The sequence below is a fragment of the Aspergillus aculeatinus genome (assembly GCF_003184765.1).
Source record: "Aspergillus aculeatinus CBS 121060 unplaced genomic scaffold BO66scaffold_26, whole genome shotgun sequence".
NCBI classification, from domain to species: Eukaryota; Fungi; Ascomycota; class Eurotiomycetes; order Eurotiales; family Aspergillaceae; genus Aspergillus; species Aspergillus aculeatinus.
In genome coordinates, this window is record NW_020291495.1 from 358088 (window position 1) to 376946 (window position 18859).

Genomic DNA, 18859 nt, shown 5'->3' on the forward strand with positions numbered 1-18859 from the left:
ACATAGTAGGTCATGTACTGTATGTCAATCCATGTTCTGGCGACAGCGATCCTTTTACCAAAGATTGCCCTGACATGTTACAAAGAGCCCAACCAGGTACTGGGTCAGGTAGGGTATGTGATATCCTACTCGTCTCATAAAGATGGCGGATGGGAGAACATGAAGAAACACAGAGATTCAGTTTCCTCTTGGCGTTCCGACGCAGGATTGTTGCTCTATGCGTGAGAAGAGATACAGGAATATGTAAGGGGGCAGTATAGAATTCTACGCAACCTTTTCACTGAAGAATTCTCCAGACCTATCACATCATGAAGGTTCAATGACTCGTTCAGACACTGTATCAGTCTCAAGGAATGACTGTCAATGATGCGGTGAAGGACTGCAGACTAGAGGATTGTTCTGATTAGCCATACGGGCGGGAATACCGAAGAGCCGGAACAAAAAGCCCAATCACGATCATCCGGATCGGACCACGCCGATCTGATCTCAGATCAAATCTACGATCCTTTCCCGATCCGATCACTCCAGGATGTATCCTCGTTGCATCTCGATCATCCCGACACTCACCCCCTCACAGTTTTGTCGACGCATCTCCCATCAACCAGTCCATGAATGGATCCTGAAGAAGTCGTACCATGGCCCCTCGCTGCAAAGTAACCCGCACCTCCCATGGTGCTGGGACCGAATTCATCCGAGCAGGTAGCATGCAGACCGTCCCGTCAATTCTGTTATCTGGACTATCGAACTCCACCACCTTTCCCAAGACTGCGCCAAAGTCTAACCCATACACTCCCATGCGACGCAGACTGGTTGATGTAACGTCTGCTTGCCTGAACTTTGGACTCCAGTCGATACTTTCTTGCTTTTCCCGGATGAGCGCTTTCACGGAAGCATCATCCACGCACAAAAACGTAGCATGGACCTTGAGGGCGAGGTCGGTAAGAACCTGCAGCCCGTTGGTCGTGAGAGTGGGTGACTGTGCAGTATGAGATACGAACTCCAGAGCAGACCGGATGGGTGATAAGGTCGCAGTCTGGACGATCCCATTCCCAATGTAAGACTTTGGCAGTGGCGGTGTCAGGGCTCGGCGAATCTCAGTGATCAGGATGAGGGAGCTCTGGGCCGAGTCGCCCTGCCCCTTAAGGGTTTCTGAGCAGGGTCGATACCGCGCCCTCATAATTGCAAGCCATAGTATAGCGGATATGATATCATTTGACGACAGTATTGGCCTGGGCTCAGAGGATACGCGGTTGTTCTCCATGTGTCCCCGGACGAGTGCATTACACATTGTTTTCAGATACGCGATTCTGGCAGCACTCAATGTCAGACGCCGGCTGATCAGGCCTTGTGCACAATTGAAGTCAGCTATCGTGAGGTCCTGCAGGCGCCCCGCTGACAATCCTCCACTGACCCCACCCGAGAGGCCAGTTTCCAGAATCCTCTGTCTCCCTTTCAGAAGATCTGCTCCCAGGGAAGGCCCCTGCCTTGCGCTTCCTGGCTCTCGACAACATTCCGCCAATGCAGCCTGGATGATATAGAATCCTGCAGCGTCCAGCACGGAGTGATGGAAACATACCGCTACGATCAGCCCATCTCGCATGATGTTCGCTTGCCACCGGATGATGGGGCATTCTTGGGCAGTCGCTGCGGCGAGGGGGACTGGCAGATAGGCCTCGCTAAACAGGAAATTGTTGGAAAATCGATCGTCAGAGCAGGTGGACCCGTGGTACTGGCCGGCCATGTAACGATCCTCATGATGTCTCACTCGTAGAATGGGAAATTCGCGCAAGGATTCCACTGTGGGCGGATGAACAGCTCGCACGGTGGGGGCTTCGTGACCATGATTCGAGTTGATCAAATTCCCTGCCAGAAATGGATTCGCCCGGAGTAGCCGATGGAGAGAGTCTCCAATGACAGGCACGGCTCTTTCTGGATCGTCGAGTAGAAAGCCATAGAAGAATGCTATGTAGGCAATTGGCATCATGTGATCCAACGGTGTGAGCTGTATCGGAGTGAAGTAGAATGACATGATGCTAGAGAGAGAGCAATCGAGGTGCTTGTTTTGGGAAAGCAATGTCTCTTGAAAGGTCCAATGCTTTAGAGCTTGTTTTATATGCATGAAATAACTATATAGTCCCCCAAACGTACACGGATTTAGTGTGGGATTTTGTATTACGTTGTTGAGACCCATTTGCTTGCTATGAATCACATGCATAAAGTTGCCATTCTACGTATCTGAGCTTGTGGCAGGTACTAGGAGTAGAAGGTAATACAGAAGCTCGCCCATGCATCACTGAAATTGAATCCCTCTTGCTAAGACATATAACAAAACATCTACGAAGGGAGGTCGGTATGGCTACGTGGCCTTGCGTCCTGCTGAGTCAATTCAACTAACCAGATGCAAGTGAGACTCCAGATCAGGGTCTACACTATCCAGGATGCTCATTATCTCCTCCCAGAGTCTCTCTTGGCATAAAACGCCTTCTGGGCTGGAGGCAAATGTGGAAACACTGCAAGGCTCAGTCATATGGCAGTGCATCTCAGGTGAAGATGTACTTACGGTACTTGACCCCCCTGGCTGAAGTATGTGTCGGGAGGACTTTCCGTCTGAGTGACAGAGGCCATTATTATCATTCGCGCCCCGGCGTCGCAGGTCCGAGCAAAGCAGCGCGCCAAGAGATCTGCTGGTGCAGACCTTACATTGCGGAACAATTCACTCTTGCAGAGTCCCGGAGAAACCAAAGCGATTGAGAGCTTTCCCGGGTCAATACGCCGAGACATAGCCTGGGCCAAGAGAAGCTCAAACAGTTTGGACGTGTAGTAGTGGGTGTAATGATCGAATGCTTGGGCTTTCTGGTTGAAAAAGTCCAACATCCTGCCGTGTTGTGCAAATGGCGTTGGGACCATAGCGTGACCCTCGGATGTCACAAAGACTATGCGTGGTGGGCCGTTCTGATAACGGAGGCACGGAAGAAGCGACATAGCCATAAGTGCGTTCGAGAGCACATTCACCTGGTTTGTTAGCAGCGTCTGACAATGGACAGTATGACGTACTTGGAGAGAAATGTCAAACCCATCCGCTGACGCCATCCATTGTGAACACCAGACGCCGGCATTGAGAATGACCAAATCGAAGGTCTTGGATTCATCTTTCAGCTGCCCTACAAAGCTTCTGACTGAGTCGAACGACGCTAGGTCACACTGTCGAACCTCAATATTGGCCGTTGGAAGAGCTCGAAGAATCTCCTGTCGAGCAGCTTCGCCCTTGGTTATGGATCGGACGGCGGTGATCACTTCAGCACCCTGTGATGCAAGCATCATTGCTAGAGAAAGACCAATCCCGGAGTTTGCCCCTGTCAAAAGAACGGCTTTTCCATGGAGATCGAGAGGTGCAACTTCAGGAATTCTGTAGAAAAGTTGCCGGAAGAGAAATGCGAGTAGGCCATGATAGTAAGGTGCCATCTTGACAATGGTATTCCATATGGCAAAGGTCACTGGGGTCAGAGATCTGTGTAGTAATGTCCAGAGTTCAGTGTGATGTTATTTCAATCTTGTCGCGGCGGTGATTATCGCCTAGAACTGACTGTTGCCTATTTTATGAGTATTTGCTATCTCACTATCGCTTCTTCTTGGCCTTGTATTGACCTTACTTGGCATTGAAATGTATACGTCCTTTTTTTTCATACATGTTGGTTGTACAGGAAATGTAAATTCAATCTTTGTACGCAATCGAAGTGAAGCATGCACCAGGTTGATCATTGAACCAATGCACTGCCCCAGTCAGAAGTGGCTGTGTAATATTGTCAGGCTACCCAGTTTCAGAAAATTGACAGTTTCACAGACATGGCCTAAGAGAAGATCGGTGGAGAAAGAATCTCGGAATTCGTCAAACCCTTTGTCGGCAGATTAAATCTTTGTCTGCCGTATCACGGTCTTATCCAACCCTTGCCTCTGATGCCTTGGCTCTGATACCTTCTACCATGTCGTATATTCTTGTACTGTGGTACCCTGACTGTCTGCCAGAGAATTATAGTGAAGGCTCTCTCTATATCATCATGCACGTATATACCACCCCTTGGACCTACTTGGATCTGGGACGCAGGAGTAATTGGGACACCCCAAGGCTGCGAGATAGAATACTCCTTCACCGGCAGTATTCTAGCTCGGGCGACCTAAGTGCATATCCAGCCAGGGCTATTGTGTCTGAATTGACCTGCAATCCCACAAGATGCGGTTTTTTCCTCAGCAGACTAGCAAGAAGCCGGCTCACTCTCGCTCGAGAACGAGTTCACAGACACCGATTCATGCCTTGTGAGGCTTCCTCGAACGCTATGTCCGAGAGCTTTGTACTAATGGGCACAGGAAAACCGGAAGTTCAGCTATCACCACGGAGCTATCATTGATCATAGCACTCCTGCGAGACAATTTCACTGCCCACTGTGGCAACGCTGTCGCATGCCTATCCGCACGGCTTTCGGGATCAAATCTCTCAGTCCAACAGCTTTCATCCCGGTTGCCTGGGGTGTGTCTCGCGATATTGGCATTTTCGTATGTCTTTGACATCGCAAATCAGGCCTTCTCCGTGGAAGAGGATGCCCTCAACAAGCCCAAGAGGCCTATTCCCTCGGGCAATATGAGCGTAGAGGGCGCTTACACGCGCTGGCTACTGAGCTGGATTCTCTTCCCGATCTTGCTCCATCTCACCGTGGGTCTCCAAGCCACTACAATTCTGGTTCTGTGGGAGGGGTGGGTTCTACTGTTTTACGTGTGGCCCAGATTCGATAACTGGGCCACGCGCAATCTGTTCACGGCGGTTGGGGCCGTGCTCCAGCTGAGTCTGCTTGATGCATTGCTCGAGGATGTCGAATTGCCGAGTGCAGAGGGGAGCTCGCTCAGGTGGCTCTTGTTTAAGTGGTTGATCATGACCATTCATGTTCAGGAATTTCATGACATGGAGGGCGACAGGAAGGCCGGCCGTCATACATTGCCACTGGTCCTCGATCAACGAGGGCAATTGTGGCTACGCGGTGCCACGGCGGCGGGTATCGCCTGCGCTGCGATTGCCAACGGCTCGCGGATCGAATACGCAACTATGTCATTGAAACCAGCGCTGTTGCCTTTAGGACTGTGTCACCTACTTTCCATGCTGGCAGTAGCAGTGCGTCTTGTGACGCTGCCGGTCAAGGAGGCCGACAAGGTGACCTACAAGTATTATTATACCCTGGCGACTTATACTATGCTGCATTTCCATGTGTGTGCGGAGCGCGACGGATTGTGAGAAACATATTGGTCCGCACATCCTCCCCAGCTCAGTGGCCTTACTCTTTTTCCTTCTTTTTGGCATGTTTTCTTGCAGCACTCGCCAGTCAGATAAGACCTTTTTGTCTCGTGTTCTAAGCATTCAAATTCTCAGTATGTCTAAAACCATGTTACCGCGATTGTTGCCTCGGGGCTCCGCCGTAACTTGGAGAGATTTCATAGCATTCTTCCCGCCGCTGAGGATCAGCTCAGAGAGGAGTGCTCAAATGGTATGGGCCGGCCCAAGGAGGTTTGTATTGACAGTCTTGGCGAAAAGGCCAATTGGGAGGTCGTGAAAGGAGAGTCGGTTTATGGACATGGCCGCGCAATTCATTAGAACATTCTGCCTTCCCATCTGTTCTTCTGTTATTTGCCCTCGTAAAATCATTGGGCCTAGGTAGATGTGTACTCACGTCGGTCTGGATTGTGCTCATGATAGCCTCTACCTCTTGCTGGTCCGATATATCGCACTTGAAATACCCCAAACCAATTGCGATGGGTGACTGACGCATATCAACCTCATCATCAATGTCTAGCACGGCCACAAGGGCGCCATTGACCCGATACAGCTCTGCAATCTCTTTCCCCAGCCCACTCAACCCTCCCGTGGCGATGACTACTTTACCCTTTGCACTCATACCGCCGGTCCTCTCTCTCCGCGCGCGGAGAACGGGCCAGAGCGTCATCGCACCGGCAACGAGGGCGACAGTCGCGCCTGCCGGAGAGGATACTTGCGCCATCGTGATGTGATAGCTTCCGAAGTGCGTCTTTCCAAGCGACCATAATCAGGGCCTAGGTGTTGACTCTGGACTGTATACGGCCCAAATGAGGAGTCATTCTCTCATACGAGGCGAAGATGCTCGTATCGGCTAATTTTGCCGCCATTCATCAACCTTTCAGGGCGTTGTGGGGTGCGATGAGCACATAGCACGGCAAGTGTCCCACCTTGCGTGCATGTAATTGCCGACAGTATGTGATCTGTCAGATACCGGGTTCATTCGCATCGTACGAGTGGCGCATTCCTGGAATCTGGCCAGGTCATGCGGTATGCCCTTGCTTCGATCTGCTGCATGAATTGGCGGTGTGTGAGAACGAGTAGGCGAGGTAGTGCAATCCGGGAATTCTGACGATAGGAGGAGACAAGGTACTGAGTCTCAAGACGGAAAATCAAGAATCGAGAAACGAGGTATGTACTTCCCAGTCCAATGATATTCCTGCCACACATTTTATACACAGACTTTTCCAATCCAGCCTTCTTGGTCATACAAGTCAGGACTCGTCGGAATCTGCACACTTTTCATAAACCGAAAAGAACCAGCAGCGGGTGCAAATTTTGTTTGTTTGTTCGAGAGGGTCTTCAGTCAGGAAATTGTGATACTATTCAAAAGGGCTTGTCACTTAGTCATGGTTTAGTTCATGGAGTTGGGGAAGATTAGTCTATTGTGACAAGATTCATTTCTAATGATAAAGAATGGTAACGTAATTGGCAAGCGAGTGGGCACTGCAATACAGGCCTGCCGACTTGCTTACATTGCTCACTCGCTTACCGATTATGATTATCAGACTGGCTGTAAGTTGTTTGATTGTCTTCGACTACTACCACCAGTTCCCATATCCACACTATCGCACAGAAACTGAGATACGAATATTATCTGTGTTGCTTAAGCAGGAGAATTTAACCGACCCAAGCCCTTGATCATTTTTCCCTATTTTCACCATGAGCATGATCTTCAAGCCAGAGAGACAGCTCCGTCTACCAACCACGGATCTCCTTTCCTATATCTTCGGCGATCCTGAATATGATCCCAACGAACAAGTAGGGCCAATCACTAAAGTACTGCCCATCTTCAGTACCATCAGAAGCTGACTACCGCGTCTTAGATATATATCGACGCATACAACCCAACCCACACGATATCATGTAATGGTGCCAGAAAAATGGTCAAGCAGCTCATCCGAGGTCTCCAAGATTCAGGACTCGAGCCCGGGGATTGTGTGGTCATACATTCTTTCAACAATGTAGGCACCCCTCTCCTGTCTACGCCCGCAAGCTAAAGATTGACCCTCAACTGCAATAGATATACTACAGCGTCCTAGTGCTAGCCATCATCGGTGCAGGCGGAGTTTTCACCGGCACAAACCCATCCTGCACGACCTCAGAGCTCGTGCACCATCTCAGAATTTCCAAAGCTCGGTACCTCATCTCCGAACCCGATCTCATACTTCCCATCCTCGAGGCCGCAAGAGAAGTCAACCTTCCCGAAGGCAACTGCTGGGTCCTCGACACCTATGAAGCCTCTACCGATGTCGCCCCACGCAATGATCTCTTCACCATCTCCAATGGTTTATCCTCTTGGCGGACGCTCCTCACCCACGGCGAGGCTGAATGGCAGCGCTTCGACAATCTCACCACCGCGAGGGACACAACCGCCGCCCGATTCCTCAGCAGCGGGACGACGGGCCTCCCAAAGGCCGTCGACATTACGCACTACAACCTCGTCGCGCAGCATACGCTTGTCTTCGAGGCGCATCCGCGGCCCTATCGAGTATGCTGCCCCCACTCTCCCCTTTACTACTTCTCTCACCTGAGCAGGTGATCAACTGACCGCCAGGAACATAGATGACGTCCCTAATCGCCCTTCCCGTCTTCCACGCCGCCATCGCCCCGCTCGTGCACATCGGCGCTCTGCGCTCCGGCTACACGATGTACATCATGCGGCGGTTTGAGCTGGGCTCGTATCTACGGTTCGTGAAGCAATATGCGGTCACGGACCTAATCGTCGTCCCGCCGATTTTGACGGCCATCTTGGCGTCTGACTCCCCGGGCCGGGAGACGGGTCTGAAGAGGGTGAGAAATGTGGTCTGCGGTGCCGCGCCGCTAGACAAGGATACGCAGGGTAGGGTCGTGCGTGAGCTGCTCCCGGAGGGTGTGCCCCTGACGCAGGGGTGGGGTATGACGGAGACGTGCTGCGCGGCTATGATGTTGCCTTACCCAGAGGTGGATGCCACGGGGTCCGTGGGGCGCTTGGTTCCGAATGTCGAGGCTAAGTATGCTTCTCTTGATGTCGGCCTCTTCGTGATTGTCCGGGAGCCCTACTGTGGTTTGTAAAGCAGGGGCTAATTAGCGTGAACGATGGTTGCAGGTTGATCGACGACAACGGAGAGAATCTCTCTGCCTACGATGTCCCCGGCGAGCTCTGCATCCGCGGCCCAACTGTGACACCGGGCTATCATGATAACCCGGCGGCGAATGAGTCCGCCTTCGACGCGGATGGCTGGCTGAAAACTGGTGACGTAGCGATATGTGACAGTGTCACGCGCAAATGGTACATCGTCGATCGAAAGAAGGAGCTCATCAAAGTCCGAGGGTTTCAGGTGGCCCCGTCGGAGCTGGAGGCTGTCCTGCTGTCGCATCCGGCCGTGGTCGATGCTGCGGTGGTGGGCGTTTGCGATCCGCTGCATGGGAGTGAGAGGCCGCGAGCGTTTGTTGTGGCGAACCCGGGCGAGCTGCTGCGTGGCGATGAGGTGAGACGGTATGCCGCGGAGCGGTTGGCCGGGTATAAGGATATCTCTGGGGGTGTTAGGGTTGTGGAGGCCATACCTAGGAATGCGAGTGGGAAGATTCTGAGGCGGGTGTTGCGCGGCCTAGCTGAGTATGATGCCGAAAGTGGGAGACCAAATTCGAAATTGTGAATTTGATGGATATTGTATGTTGAGATCCGTCCTATGTACATTTCTGAAAACTGATAACAAGATGCTCCCGCGCTTGTAGTCACAGGTGTTAGTTCTATAAAGGTCTGAAATTCTTCACCCCTCGGGGTAGAGTCATTTGTTGCATGACTAAAAATCTGATTCCAGAGCAGACCGAGAGCCTCATCTTGTATAGTCTCCAGATCCACCTTCAAAGCCACAGGCAATCTCAGTGCTTCTGTGGGAAGCTTGAGGAACAAAAACATCGCTCGATAGTCTGGTACAAGGCTCTGGTAGCTTGTTTGTTTCCCGACCGCAATGAGTTCGATCACCTTCATCCTAAAGCTCCAGGACTATTTTGTCGGGAGTAAGGTTCGCCAGCGGAGTAGAATCCAGAGCAAGTACCCAGGTGTCAGTGTCGGCATGCGTGCAGTAGTTAGTTTCTTTTTGGGTGCCTTAAGGAATCGCTCCGTGCGTGCGGAGAAGTCGCCCAGCCCCATAAAGAGCAGGCTCAAGAAGATGAGACACGCCGATTCGCAATTGTTGGTTCTAAGGCTGTCTCCCTAGACCTGGATAGGAGAGCCGCTCTGACCACCAAGTCCGCCAACATGTGTGCTGCCAAGACTTCTCCTGATAGTCCCATCGTTTCTGAGGCAAAGAACGCAATGCAGCATTGACTCGGGTTGAAAGGCACTAATGCGTCGGGGCTATACCTCATATTGAGTGAACAGTTCTGCCTCGCTCATCGGAACAAATTTCAGAATGGCAGATTTCCGCTCCGAAAATACATTTGTGAAGTAGTGACAGGGTTGGATCGAGGAGTACTATATGGGCGGGGTGCTTTTGGTCCTCACGAGGTTCCCAGCCAGCTGGATCTGGTGCTGCTAGTACAGAGTCCAGGGCTTCTTAGGTGACAAAAAGCGGGAATTCGTGGCGAACATCTCTTCCAAAGTACTCGCCGAACCGGTCTTCCGTGAGGTCACGATGTCGCGTATTCGCTGATCAGCACAGTACGATGGCTATTATTGTGAGAAGATGACACCCGCATACCGCTGGATCTCCTCCAAGGGGCATGTCTCAAGAGAGGGATCTTCTTGAACATTCCATTCAAGTTGATGCAGAATCGACTGGGCTCCCTCATCCTTTTCAAACCACCGGAATACTCTCGCGAGTGAAACCCCCGAACCGCTCCCATCGCGAATCATCGTCGTACGAGCGCGCACTGTAGATGAAAAACCCCCAGATTTCTGCCCTCGTATTTTTTACCATCGCGCGAAGTCCTCAATATCGCCGCCCGGGATCTCGCCCATGGTTGAAGGTAGGAGGGTGAGTGAATTTTTCCCAGCCAGAATCGAGAGTACAGAAAGTGTACAGAAAGTGTACAGAAAGTGGGACAAGTGAGTTGCAACCGTCGCCGTGGTTTTAGGTCTTGCGGTCACGTGTCATTCTTTTATCTTCCCATCGATCAAGATTGGTTACTGAGGTTGAGTGAGTGGGTACGGAGGCTTGCTGAAACCTCCAAGCAGTCATCCTGGAGAATGATATCGCCTTATATCTTATTTCCTGGCTAAGAAGAGCCACTTTCCGCCTCCCGTACATCAGGCCTCCACAGCATAATTGAGCATGGCTCCCGTCTCTTCTCTTACGTCGAACTCTCGATTCTGATGTTGAGTTTTCGACCAACAAACTATTTCGACTCTTGAAAACACCTGGGAATGTATGTCCCAGACCTTTCGACGTCATGCGACAAATTGAACAACAACTACAGCACCGTTTTGCTATGAAATTGCGAAATTACTTGATACAAGAAGCTAGTCATATGAAACACCCCAGAACAGTCATTCGCCATAGGCAATAGAAGCCTGCCTAATGTTTCTGTTTTACTTGGTTCTTTCTATTATTGATAAAGCAAGGCCCAGATCTGACTTACATGAGAACCCTCATTAGATCGAACGGTCCACCACCTATAGTCTAACGGCAAGGATGCAACCCTACACCTGACGCGAACGTACAGGCAAAGGCCCCCAGAGCCGAATGTCCCCCACCCACTTGACCATAGTCGACCGGTCATTGGGCACGGGTTCGACCCTAGTTTGGGTCTCGGGGGTCCTCGGGTGGAGGATGAGCAGGAGATTGCACAGGTCCGGATCCTGGTCAATGTCACTATCATGGCCGGGGGGCGGAAACTCGATGGACCATCTCAGATCTTTCCTTTTGTCGCACCACCAGACATCCAAAGGCAGAGTCAACTTCAGCCGATCCAGAATGTCAGTTAAATGTTCGTGCAGTGTTTCATGCTCCTTCTCCTCGTCTTGTGGCCAGTCTTCAGTGCGGACGACGGCCCGGACCAGCAGATGACGCTCGGACGGGGGGCACGGCTCGATGCGAAACTCCCTCCGACTGTAGCGGTCTTCAATCTGGCTGCGGAGGCCGATGAGCAGCTCCGGGATCGCGAGGTTGACTGGGGCGTCGTAGACCCAGAAGTCGACATACCACCGGGCTGGATCGGGCGGTGCTTGTGGGGTCGAGGGCTGAGCCTCACCTGTAGATGACGAAGGCATTGGGCGACTCATTGTTCGTACAATTGTCTTCGGTGTTGGGGTTTGGATTGGAAGCTTTCATGATAGGGGACGCGGTAAGTACTTATACCAAAAGGGAGTAGGCTGCTAGAGACTGACGGGGAGAATTCCATAATGTGGGACAGAGGTCAAAGACAATTCCTTACACCATATGTAGAGAACGCTAACACTTGCATTATCCGTTTAACCACTTCCTGCCTCCGATTGAGGTCATTAATATATGCCCACTGTCAGAGACATTCATCCTCGCAAGCGAGCTCTGCGGGAGGACAGCGCTTGGAGCATAATGGTCTTTGTAGTATCTTTGTTTCAGCAGAAAATAGTTTCAAGGAAAGCTCTGGGAATGCTCTTTGATCCGTAGTAGGTGATTCCGGGGTTAGAGCGATATTAGTGAGTTCTTCCGAGAGAGGACGTTCCACCAGCTTTATGAATGGCAGCCTTTCAGGGTTGTCGAAAACAAATGCCTTTTGTATGGAGCGATATTGTACTTGAAGACGACCATTGATTCGTGCCTGCAGGACATAATAGTCTGTTCTTAGCACGAGGCCCAACTTTCTGCTCCCCGCAAATTAACACTTGTGATACTACGGTTGTTTGATTTCATCTTAGAGACCCACATCTATGATTTCACAACAACCCTATGCCTCATGACTGACAGAGCAGTGCGGTCGCTAATCAAAAGTCATAAACAGCATCAACACAATATTACATTCCTCCACCGAAGTAGAGATATGGGAAGATTTAATACCACTGACGTGATCTCTACAAACTAAATCGTAAACACAGCTCTTAGTGATGGAGTTTAAGCTCGGACACTGTGCAGCGGGAGCAACATAGGGTTGATTTGCAGGGAAGCAGGTTGGCCCCACATGCAGCCTCCTTGACACCCCGCTAGGCCCTGCGTGGATGGGTAGCACATGAGAGATTTATTCCTGTCAGCAACAGGTTGAACTATTGAGTTACAGAGCATGCGTTCAAGACATTCGGGGGTGAGAATTGACTGGGCTGCCAGCCCCGCTGCAGAAGGCGCTGGAGCATACGTTGGTTAATCAGATCAATTAACAAGGTCATGGCCTAAATATCTGTCCACTCCCAACGGGTGGCATTCACACGCTCTTAGCCTTGGACCGATCTTCCAAATTTAGTAAATGAGAACAGGATGGAGAAACTGAAACTCTTGTAGCGACTGCCTACTACACAACTAGCCGCTAAAAGCCCTATGAGGAGGATTCAGTCGCCCGCTCATGGGTACACTATGTCCTGCGAGCGCCGAATCCATACCTTGTAAATGTGTTTATGATCAACCAGTCCATTCCAACTAGAGCAGGAAAGTGACAAGACCCTCTACTTCGCGCATGTATGTTCAGATAACCGGCAATCCCTTTCTGACCAAGTGACCATGATCTTTGATGTGCAAAACGTGGTTTGAATGAATGACCTATGAGCGCATGCACATAAGAGCACCTATCAGCTTGTGGCTGTTGATAATCGGCGGATATACTGTGGGTGTCAGACTGACGTGTGATGCCAAGTCCCCGTCCGCCCGCCCAAATAACCCAGCGATCTGCTGCATATTACACATGCACCTGCCCAACCAGCACCCTGGGAGTCATACTCCGATCGACCGGGGGAACCATATTTTATGCGTACATGTACCAAGCTCCAGCACGGCTTCCTTCCCGACCTATTAATCGCCCTGTGTCTTTGCGCAATAGTGACATGGGCCTCGTATGCGGTGCCGCTTGGAATACGGGGCTCGGCTACTTACATTAAAAACCCGGCAGAGTGCCCTAGCATGAATTCCCAGAATCACCTTTTCTTATCCATTGGATACAATTTTTTTTACCCAATAGATACAGTATGCTCCCATCTCGCTTCCTGAAGCGGTCCCTCCGCGGAAGTCTCTCCAAAGCCACGTCCCGGACTCCGCCCGCTGTCCTCCCCTGCCGCCAGTTCGCCATAAGCGCCGTCCAGCGGACCCAGATCTCCGAGGTAATCACCAGCGACCACCGCGACCTCGAGGACGCCTACAACCACATCAAGAGCGCCGCGAACGAAGAGGACCAGGTGAAATGGCAGAACCAATTTACCTGGGCGCTGGCCCGCCACTCTCTGGGCGAGGAGCTGGTGGTGTACCCGTCCATGGAGAAGCACCTGAACAACGGCCCCGAGATGGCTGAGCACGATCGCATGGAGCATCAAGTCGTGAGTTGAACTCGCTCCCATGTCCTTCGATATTAAGCTGACAAACATGGGTGCACTAGGTCAAAGAACTCCTCTACAAATTCCAGGGGCTCAAGCCCACCGACCCGGAGTTCATGCCGGTGCTGGAGAACCTCTGGGGCAATCTCGCACAACACATCAAGGAGGAAGAGGGGAAAGATCTGCCGCAGCTGGAGAAGACCTTGGACGAGGGAGAGTCTCGGCAGATGGCGGCCTCGTTCCACCGGACGAAGCAGTTTGTGCCGACGAGGAGTCACCCCAACGCCCCCAACAAGCCGCCTTTTGAGACCGTGGCGGGGTTGATGGCGGCGCCGATGGATAAGATCAGGGATATGTTTAGGTCGTTTCCGGAGACGAAGGATCAGGCGACCAAGTAAATTCTCATGGGGGTGGGGAGGGTGGCTTGGATGCTGTATTATTTTCGAGATCACTGTACTGTAAACTGAACACGATGTAAATGAATATGATTTTGCTTATTGACTTCGGGACACACAATTAGACGTACGACAATGCAGTTATGTCTACTAAGTCTGTTGCGTATTGGCATATGTCCATGCTCAGCTCTGTGGGTCGGGCCAAGAATCCTAATGTCCAGAGGGAAGCTGGTAGAAATGAGGACTGGGCTATTCGGATTCAGGCGACGCCGCGTAATCTGTGGCGGGCTATGCGCCCTCCACAGTGGTCACAAGCCTCCTGAACAAGGGAAATTGGACGCCTAGCATCAATCGATTGGCATTGCTTTCTTTGTTGGGTGATTTTGCTCTTAATGGGTCTGGCCGCCTGAGGCAGACAAACATAAAACCCCCGGCGGCCGGCCAGACGAGTCTAACCTTTGACTAACCTACCATCTCTTAGTCGGGATTGGGGCATCGCTAAGAAACAATTGAGTCATATTGAGTCAGTCCCTGTATATTCTGCGACATAGAGGTCGCGAAGTGCGCATCTCAGAAACCCGGCCGCCCCGGAGATGTGCTACTGCCTGGTCTGCATTTCGGATCCATCCGATCCTAGATTCAGCCCTACCGCGCTCTGACCTGGACTTGCCATATCAGACCCTGCGAGAGGAAACCACACCACAATTATAGCAATCAAGACCGACGCACACGAGCCCATTCCCTAGACAATCTTATCCATCGTCCAACTTCGGGGGAAAATGACTTGCAGAGTCAAAGTGACGCGCCACTGCGAGCTGGAGTCCACAGGGAAATCTCCAGCGAGCCGTAGTTGATCTAGTAGCTTCCAGATACACCTGTCGTGATGTTGATATTGTAGGCACTCATCATCCGAGAAGGATCACTACCCGACCGTACCGTCACCGACGAAATCGAAGGAAATGACACCGACTGTTTGACCCTATCCCGTATGTTAGCTTCAATTTCCCAAAGAAATCCTCAGTAGGGTAGAGTCGACTTACCAGGAGCATCGAATACACTGCCCAGTCTATGTCATTTCAAATCTGAGAGTCTGTCGAATCCGTCCAGCCAAGATCCTGGATCAACGGGTCCAGACTCATGGTCCCTGAGATGTTGGAGTGTTGAAGCCATGAAGGCCTACCACCGCCGTAAGAGGCACTGATGACGGGCAGCCAGATTTAGGGCTTCCGGGCAGCCTTGGGGACATTTTGAAAGGCGCTGTTGCTGAACCCGCCGCATGCTGCACCAATAGTCAAGAGCCAGTCATGGTTAAGGTAAATAGAGAACTGTGAAGTGGAGGATTGTCTGGATGGCTGTACTTCGGTACAGGAAGAGGTATTTCCTCGGGAAGTGATGATAGCACAACTGTCACGGCCACAAGTCTAGATGTACTGATGCCCTACGCATTGACAGTTGCCCCATTCCAGCCAACAGAAGTCCGGGGTGCATGGCACGAGATGCGGAGGCGGGGCTTTTAATTTACGGGGAGTCGAGACAGACTGTGGCTTCAGTACCGTCGCAGGGTAGCTCCGAGAGACGATTCCGGGAGCATTCCGGATATTCAGCGGGACTAGATTCGGCCACTGGACTCACTGTCCCAGATCTTGAATCCGAGGTAGACAGTGCCTGTCCACAATTTCGAGAGTACTATGTGGTCTCCAGTCCACGGCTGCCTCTGCGCCTGCATTGTTCCATACCTTTTCCTTTTGTTATCTCTATACATGTCCCCTTGTCATGGTCAAGAGGGTAAAGTCGTGAATCCGTGTCGTCGATCATAGCATCATCTCCAAATAATGATATTCCCAGATGATAAGATGCTTGTTGGTTGATTCTCTATTCCCAGTACTATCATTCTAAAGTACATTTCAATCATCCCCACCCGTCTCATGAGAGAGCAGTCGCTTTGATATGGTTCAAGGCGCTTCCAGCCCGTAGCCACGCAATCTGACCAGCGTGATAGCTATGATTCAACTTGGCCTCCCATGCCTGACCCTCCCGGGGTGTAACTCGCATGACCACCTGGGAGTGCGGGACAAGCTCGCCCTCCTCAACACCAATCAATGAAATCCGGTCGCCCTCGGCAATACGATCGTATGTAGCCGGATCCTCAAAGGTTAGAGGCAGCATACCCTGTTTCTTCAGATTGGTCTCGTGGATTCTCGCGAAGGAGCGTGCGATTACCGCGACTCCTCCCAGATACCGGGGCTCAAGAGCGGCGTGCTCCCGCGAGCTGCCTTCGCCGTAATTGTGATCACCCACAATGCACCACCTCACTCCTCGCTGCTTGAGGTCCCGCGCTACCTGCGGGACAACCTGCAACTCGGCCGTGATGGGGTGGCGGGTATGACCCAGTAATTGCGGGTCGTCCGCAGGGAGGAAAGCATTGGTCGCGGTGGTAAGCATGTTGTTGCTAATGTTTTCCAGATGGCCCCGGTACTTGTACCACGGACCGGCTGGGGAGATATGATCTGTCGTGCATTTGCCCTTCACCTTAATGAGCAGCTCCATCGTCTGTGCTGCGTCCTTCTGCCAGGCCGGGAAGGGCTGCAGTAGCTGCAAGCGCTCAGAGTCGGGGTGTATAGCCACCGCTGCAGCGCCCCCGTCACTCGACGGAGGCTGGAACAGATCCTGTCCACTTTCGAACTGGGTGGGCAGCTCCTCGCCGACCGGGGGGCTCAGTCGCACATTGCCCTTATCTGAGGCGATACTATCCGTCAGCGGGTTAAAGTCCAATCGCCCGCCGTAGGCAAACGCAGTCACCAGTTCCGGTGAGGTGACAAAGGAGTGCGTCGCTGGGTTGCTGTCATGACGACCGATGAAGTTGCGGTTGAAGCTCGAGATCACCGAGTTCTTCTGCTTCTTCGCCACATCCTTGCGGTCCCAAGAGCCGACGCAGGGTCCACACGAGCTGCTCAGAACCTTGGCTCCGGCATCGCGTAACTCCTGCAAGATACCATCGGCCTCAGCTGTCGCGCGGATGCGTTCACTTCCTGGGGAAACCATGAACGGGGTCTTGAACTTGGTGATGCCCGCTGCACGGGCCTGCGACACGATCTGACGGGCTTTGTCCAGGTCTTCGTATGAGCTGTTGGTGCAGCTGCCGACCATGGCGTGGCTCAGCTCCACGGGCCAATCCTGCCCGGCCACCGCGTCCTTCAGCTTCGATATCGGGTGCGCCAGATCGGGGGTGTATGGACCGTTGACGTGGGGCTCCAGGGTGGTCAGGTCCAGCTCGATGATCTGGTCGTAGTAGTCGTCCGAACCCTCGTCTGCCGTCAACAGAGTGGATCTCGTGTTCCCAGCCTCGATCCGCTCGACGCTGTCCGCTCGTCCGGTGGCCTTCAGGTACCGGCCCATGGCGTCCGAGTAGGGGAATATGCACGAGGTGGAACCGATCTCGGCGGACATGTTACAGATGGTTGCCATAGCCGTTGCGCCCAGCGTCTGTGTGCCGGGGCCGAAGAATTCAATAACGCGTCCTTTACCCCCGGAGACGCTCAACAGGCCCGCCAACTTGCATATGATATCCTTCGTGGAGGTCCAGCCTTGCAACTGTCCTGTCAGCCGCACACCCACCACCTTTGGCGCCACCAGCTCCCAGGGCATCCCCGACATTGCATCTACGGCATCCGCGCCTCCAACCCCGATCCCCAGCATCCCCAGCCCTCCCGCATTCGGTGTGTGCGAATCCGTCCCAATGATCAACCCACCAGGCCTACACCTGTTAGCTCATGTCTGTGACCCCCAGCCCTTCCTCGACGCCAAACTTACACAGCATGGTTCTCAAAAATCACCGTATGAATAATCCCCGAACCAGGCTTCCAGAACCCGATCCCGTATTTCTTCGACGCACTGCTCAAGAACTCATACACCTCGCGATGCTCCGTCTCCGCGCGTCGCAGATCCTCCTCCGCCCCTTTCTCGGAGATGATGAGGTGGTCGCTATGCACGGTGGTGGGCACGGCCACGCGGGGCAGTCCCGCGCTGATGAACTGCAACAACGCCATGGTGGCCGTCGCATCGTGGCACGCCACCCGGTCCGGGCGCAGCTCCAATATGCTCTGGCCGCGCTGGATCTTCTCGAGGTTCCATTCGCGGTTGCCGGAGGTGATCAGGTGGCTGTAGAGGAGTTTCTCGGTCAGGGTGAGCGGCCGCTTCGAGCCTTGCTTTAGTTGCTCGAGGGTGCGGAGTTGGTGGGCATAGTTGACGGCCGAGTGCTGTTGGAGATGCAGGTCAGCAAACAGACATCCTCTTAGGGGTGAATGGCGTATTCTAGGGGGTAATCTCACAGCAGAAGCCGCTGGTTGCGTCGCATAGGTTCTTGTGCTTCGGATCTGGAGATGGTGGTGTGCGCGGTTAGTCCCGCGCAGGGAGGATGGGAGTCGCTGCATGGTGATTTTCGAGGGTTAGTGGTTTCCACGCATTGTTCGCCGATATGAAGACAGAAGGAAGTTGCTTATTATGTCTGCCATTTTCTCTTCCTATGAAGGTTCTCATATTACTCAGATGCTTGTACGGTACCCCGCGACTTTTTTTGGGGAGGGTCTGGAGAAGCCCGCGCTCGGCGGGGCTAGTCCGGGGCGGTGTACGGAAAGGTTACAGCTCAATACTGCCCCACAATAGAGATATATTGGATATCGAGGACGATAAGCGGTG

General features: G+C 52.5%; 8 protein-coding genes across 8 annotated transcripts; 3 read left to right on the forward strand and 5 right to left on the reverse strand.

Moving 5' to 3' along the window:
* Nucleotides 1-571: 571 nt before the first annotated feature.
* Nucleotides 572-2029, reverse strand: BO66DRAFT_438916 (uncharacterized protein; the record flags this gene model as incomplete). The annotated part of the gene is made up of 1 exon (XM_025651111.1): nucleotides 572-2029. The coding sequence occupies one exon, from the start codon at nucleotides 2027-2029 to the stop codon at nucleotides 572-574; it is 1458 nt and encodes a 485-aa protein (XP_025503666.1).
* Nucleotides 2030-2386: 357 nt separating this feature from the next.
* On the reverse strand, nucleotides 2387-3462 carry BO66DRAFT_438917 (short-chain dehydrogenase; the record flags this gene model as incomplete). Its single annotated transcript, XM_025651112.1, has 3 exons — nucleotides 2387-2510; nucleotides 2561-3012; nucleotides 3055-3462. 3 exons carry the CDS (start codon nucleotides 3460-3462, stop codon nucleotides 2387-2389), a joined length of 984 nt encoding a protein of 327 aa, XP_025503667.1.
* Nucleotides 3463-4375: 913 nt separating this feature from the next.
* On the forward strand, nucleotides 4376-5278 carry BO66DRAFT_323603 (uncharacterized protein; the record flags this gene model as incomplete). The annotated part of the gene is made up of 1 exon (XM_025643808.1): nucleotides 4376-5278. A coding segment is annotated over one exon (903 nt), but the record flags the coding sequence as incomplete, so codon positions are not given.
* Nucleotides 5279-5521: 243 nt separating this feature from the next.
* BO66DRAFT_438919 (NAD(P)-binding protein) lies at nucleotides 5522-6038 on the reverse strand (the record flags this gene model as incomplete). The annotated part of the gene is made up of 2 exons (XM_025651113.1): nucleotides 5522-5653; nucleotides 5712-6038. The coding sequence occupies 2 exons, from the start codon at nucleotides 6036-6038 to the stop codon at nucleotides 5522-5524; spliced, it is 459 nt and encodes a 152-aa protein (XP_025503669.1).
* Nucleotides 6039-7015: 977 nt separating this feature from the next.
* On the forward strand, nucleotides 7016-8991 carry BO66DRAFT_401875 (acetyl-CoA synthetase-like protein; the record flags this gene model as incomplete). The annotated part of the gene is made up of 5 exons (XM_025648779.1): nucleotides 7016-7132; nucleotides 7180-7317; nucleotides 7377-7844; nucleotides 7919-8346; nucleotides 8442-8991. 5 exons carry the CDS (start codon nucleotides 7016-7018, stop codon nucleotides 8989-8991), a joined length of 1701 nt encoding a protein of 566 aa, XP_025503670.1.
* A 1835-nt stretch (nucleotides 8992-10826) lies between these two features.
* BO66DRAFT_401876 (uncharacterized protein) lies at nucleotides 10827-11561 on the reverse strand (the record flags this gene model as incomplete). Its single annotated transcript, XM_025648780.1, has 3 exons — nucleotides 10827-10854; nucleotides 10919-10959; nucleotides 11001-11561. The coding sequence occupies 3 exons, from the start codon at nucleotides 11559-11561 to the stop codon at nucleotides 10827-10829; spliced, it is 630 nt and encodes a 209-aa protein (XP_025503671.1).
* Nucleotides 11562-13177: 1616 nt separating this feature from the next.
* Nucleotides 13178-14233, forward strand: BO66DRAFT_350552 (HHE domain protein). The gene is made up of 2 exons (XM_025644722.1): nucleotides 13178-13772; nucleotides 13832-14233. Exons 1-2 carry the CDS (start codon nucleotides 13428-13430, stop codon nucleotides 14165-14167), a joined length of 681 nt encoding a protein of 226 aa, XP_025503672.1. The 5' UTR covers nucleotides 13178-13427; the 3' UTR covers nucleotides 14168-14233.
* A 1854-nt stretch (nucleotides 14234-16087) lies between these two features.
* BO66DRAFT_429094 (aconitate hydratase) lies at nucleotides 16088-18594 on the reverse strand (the record flags this gene model as incomplete). The annotated part of the gene is made up of 3 exons (XM_025650437.1): nucleotides 16088-17918; nucleotides 17975-18420; nucleotides 18493-18594. The coding sequence occupies 3 exons, from the start codon at nucleotides 18592-18594 to the stop codon at nucleotides 16088-16090; spliced, it is 2379 nt and encodes a 792-aa protein (XP_025503673.1).
* Between the last annotated feature and the right edge of the window lie 265 nt (nucleotides 18595-18859).

Excerpts from the sequence above, each read along its gene's own strand:
- BO66DRAFT_350552 (XM_025644722.1), top strand. The coding sequence starts at position 13,428 with ATGCTCCCATCTCGCTTCCTGAAGCGGTCCCTCCGCGGAAGTCTCTCC. Across the intron at positions 13,773-13,831 it reads ATCGCATGGAGCATCAAGTC|GTCAAAGAACTCCTCTACAA; the intron begins GTGAGTTGAACT and ends TGGGTGCACTAG.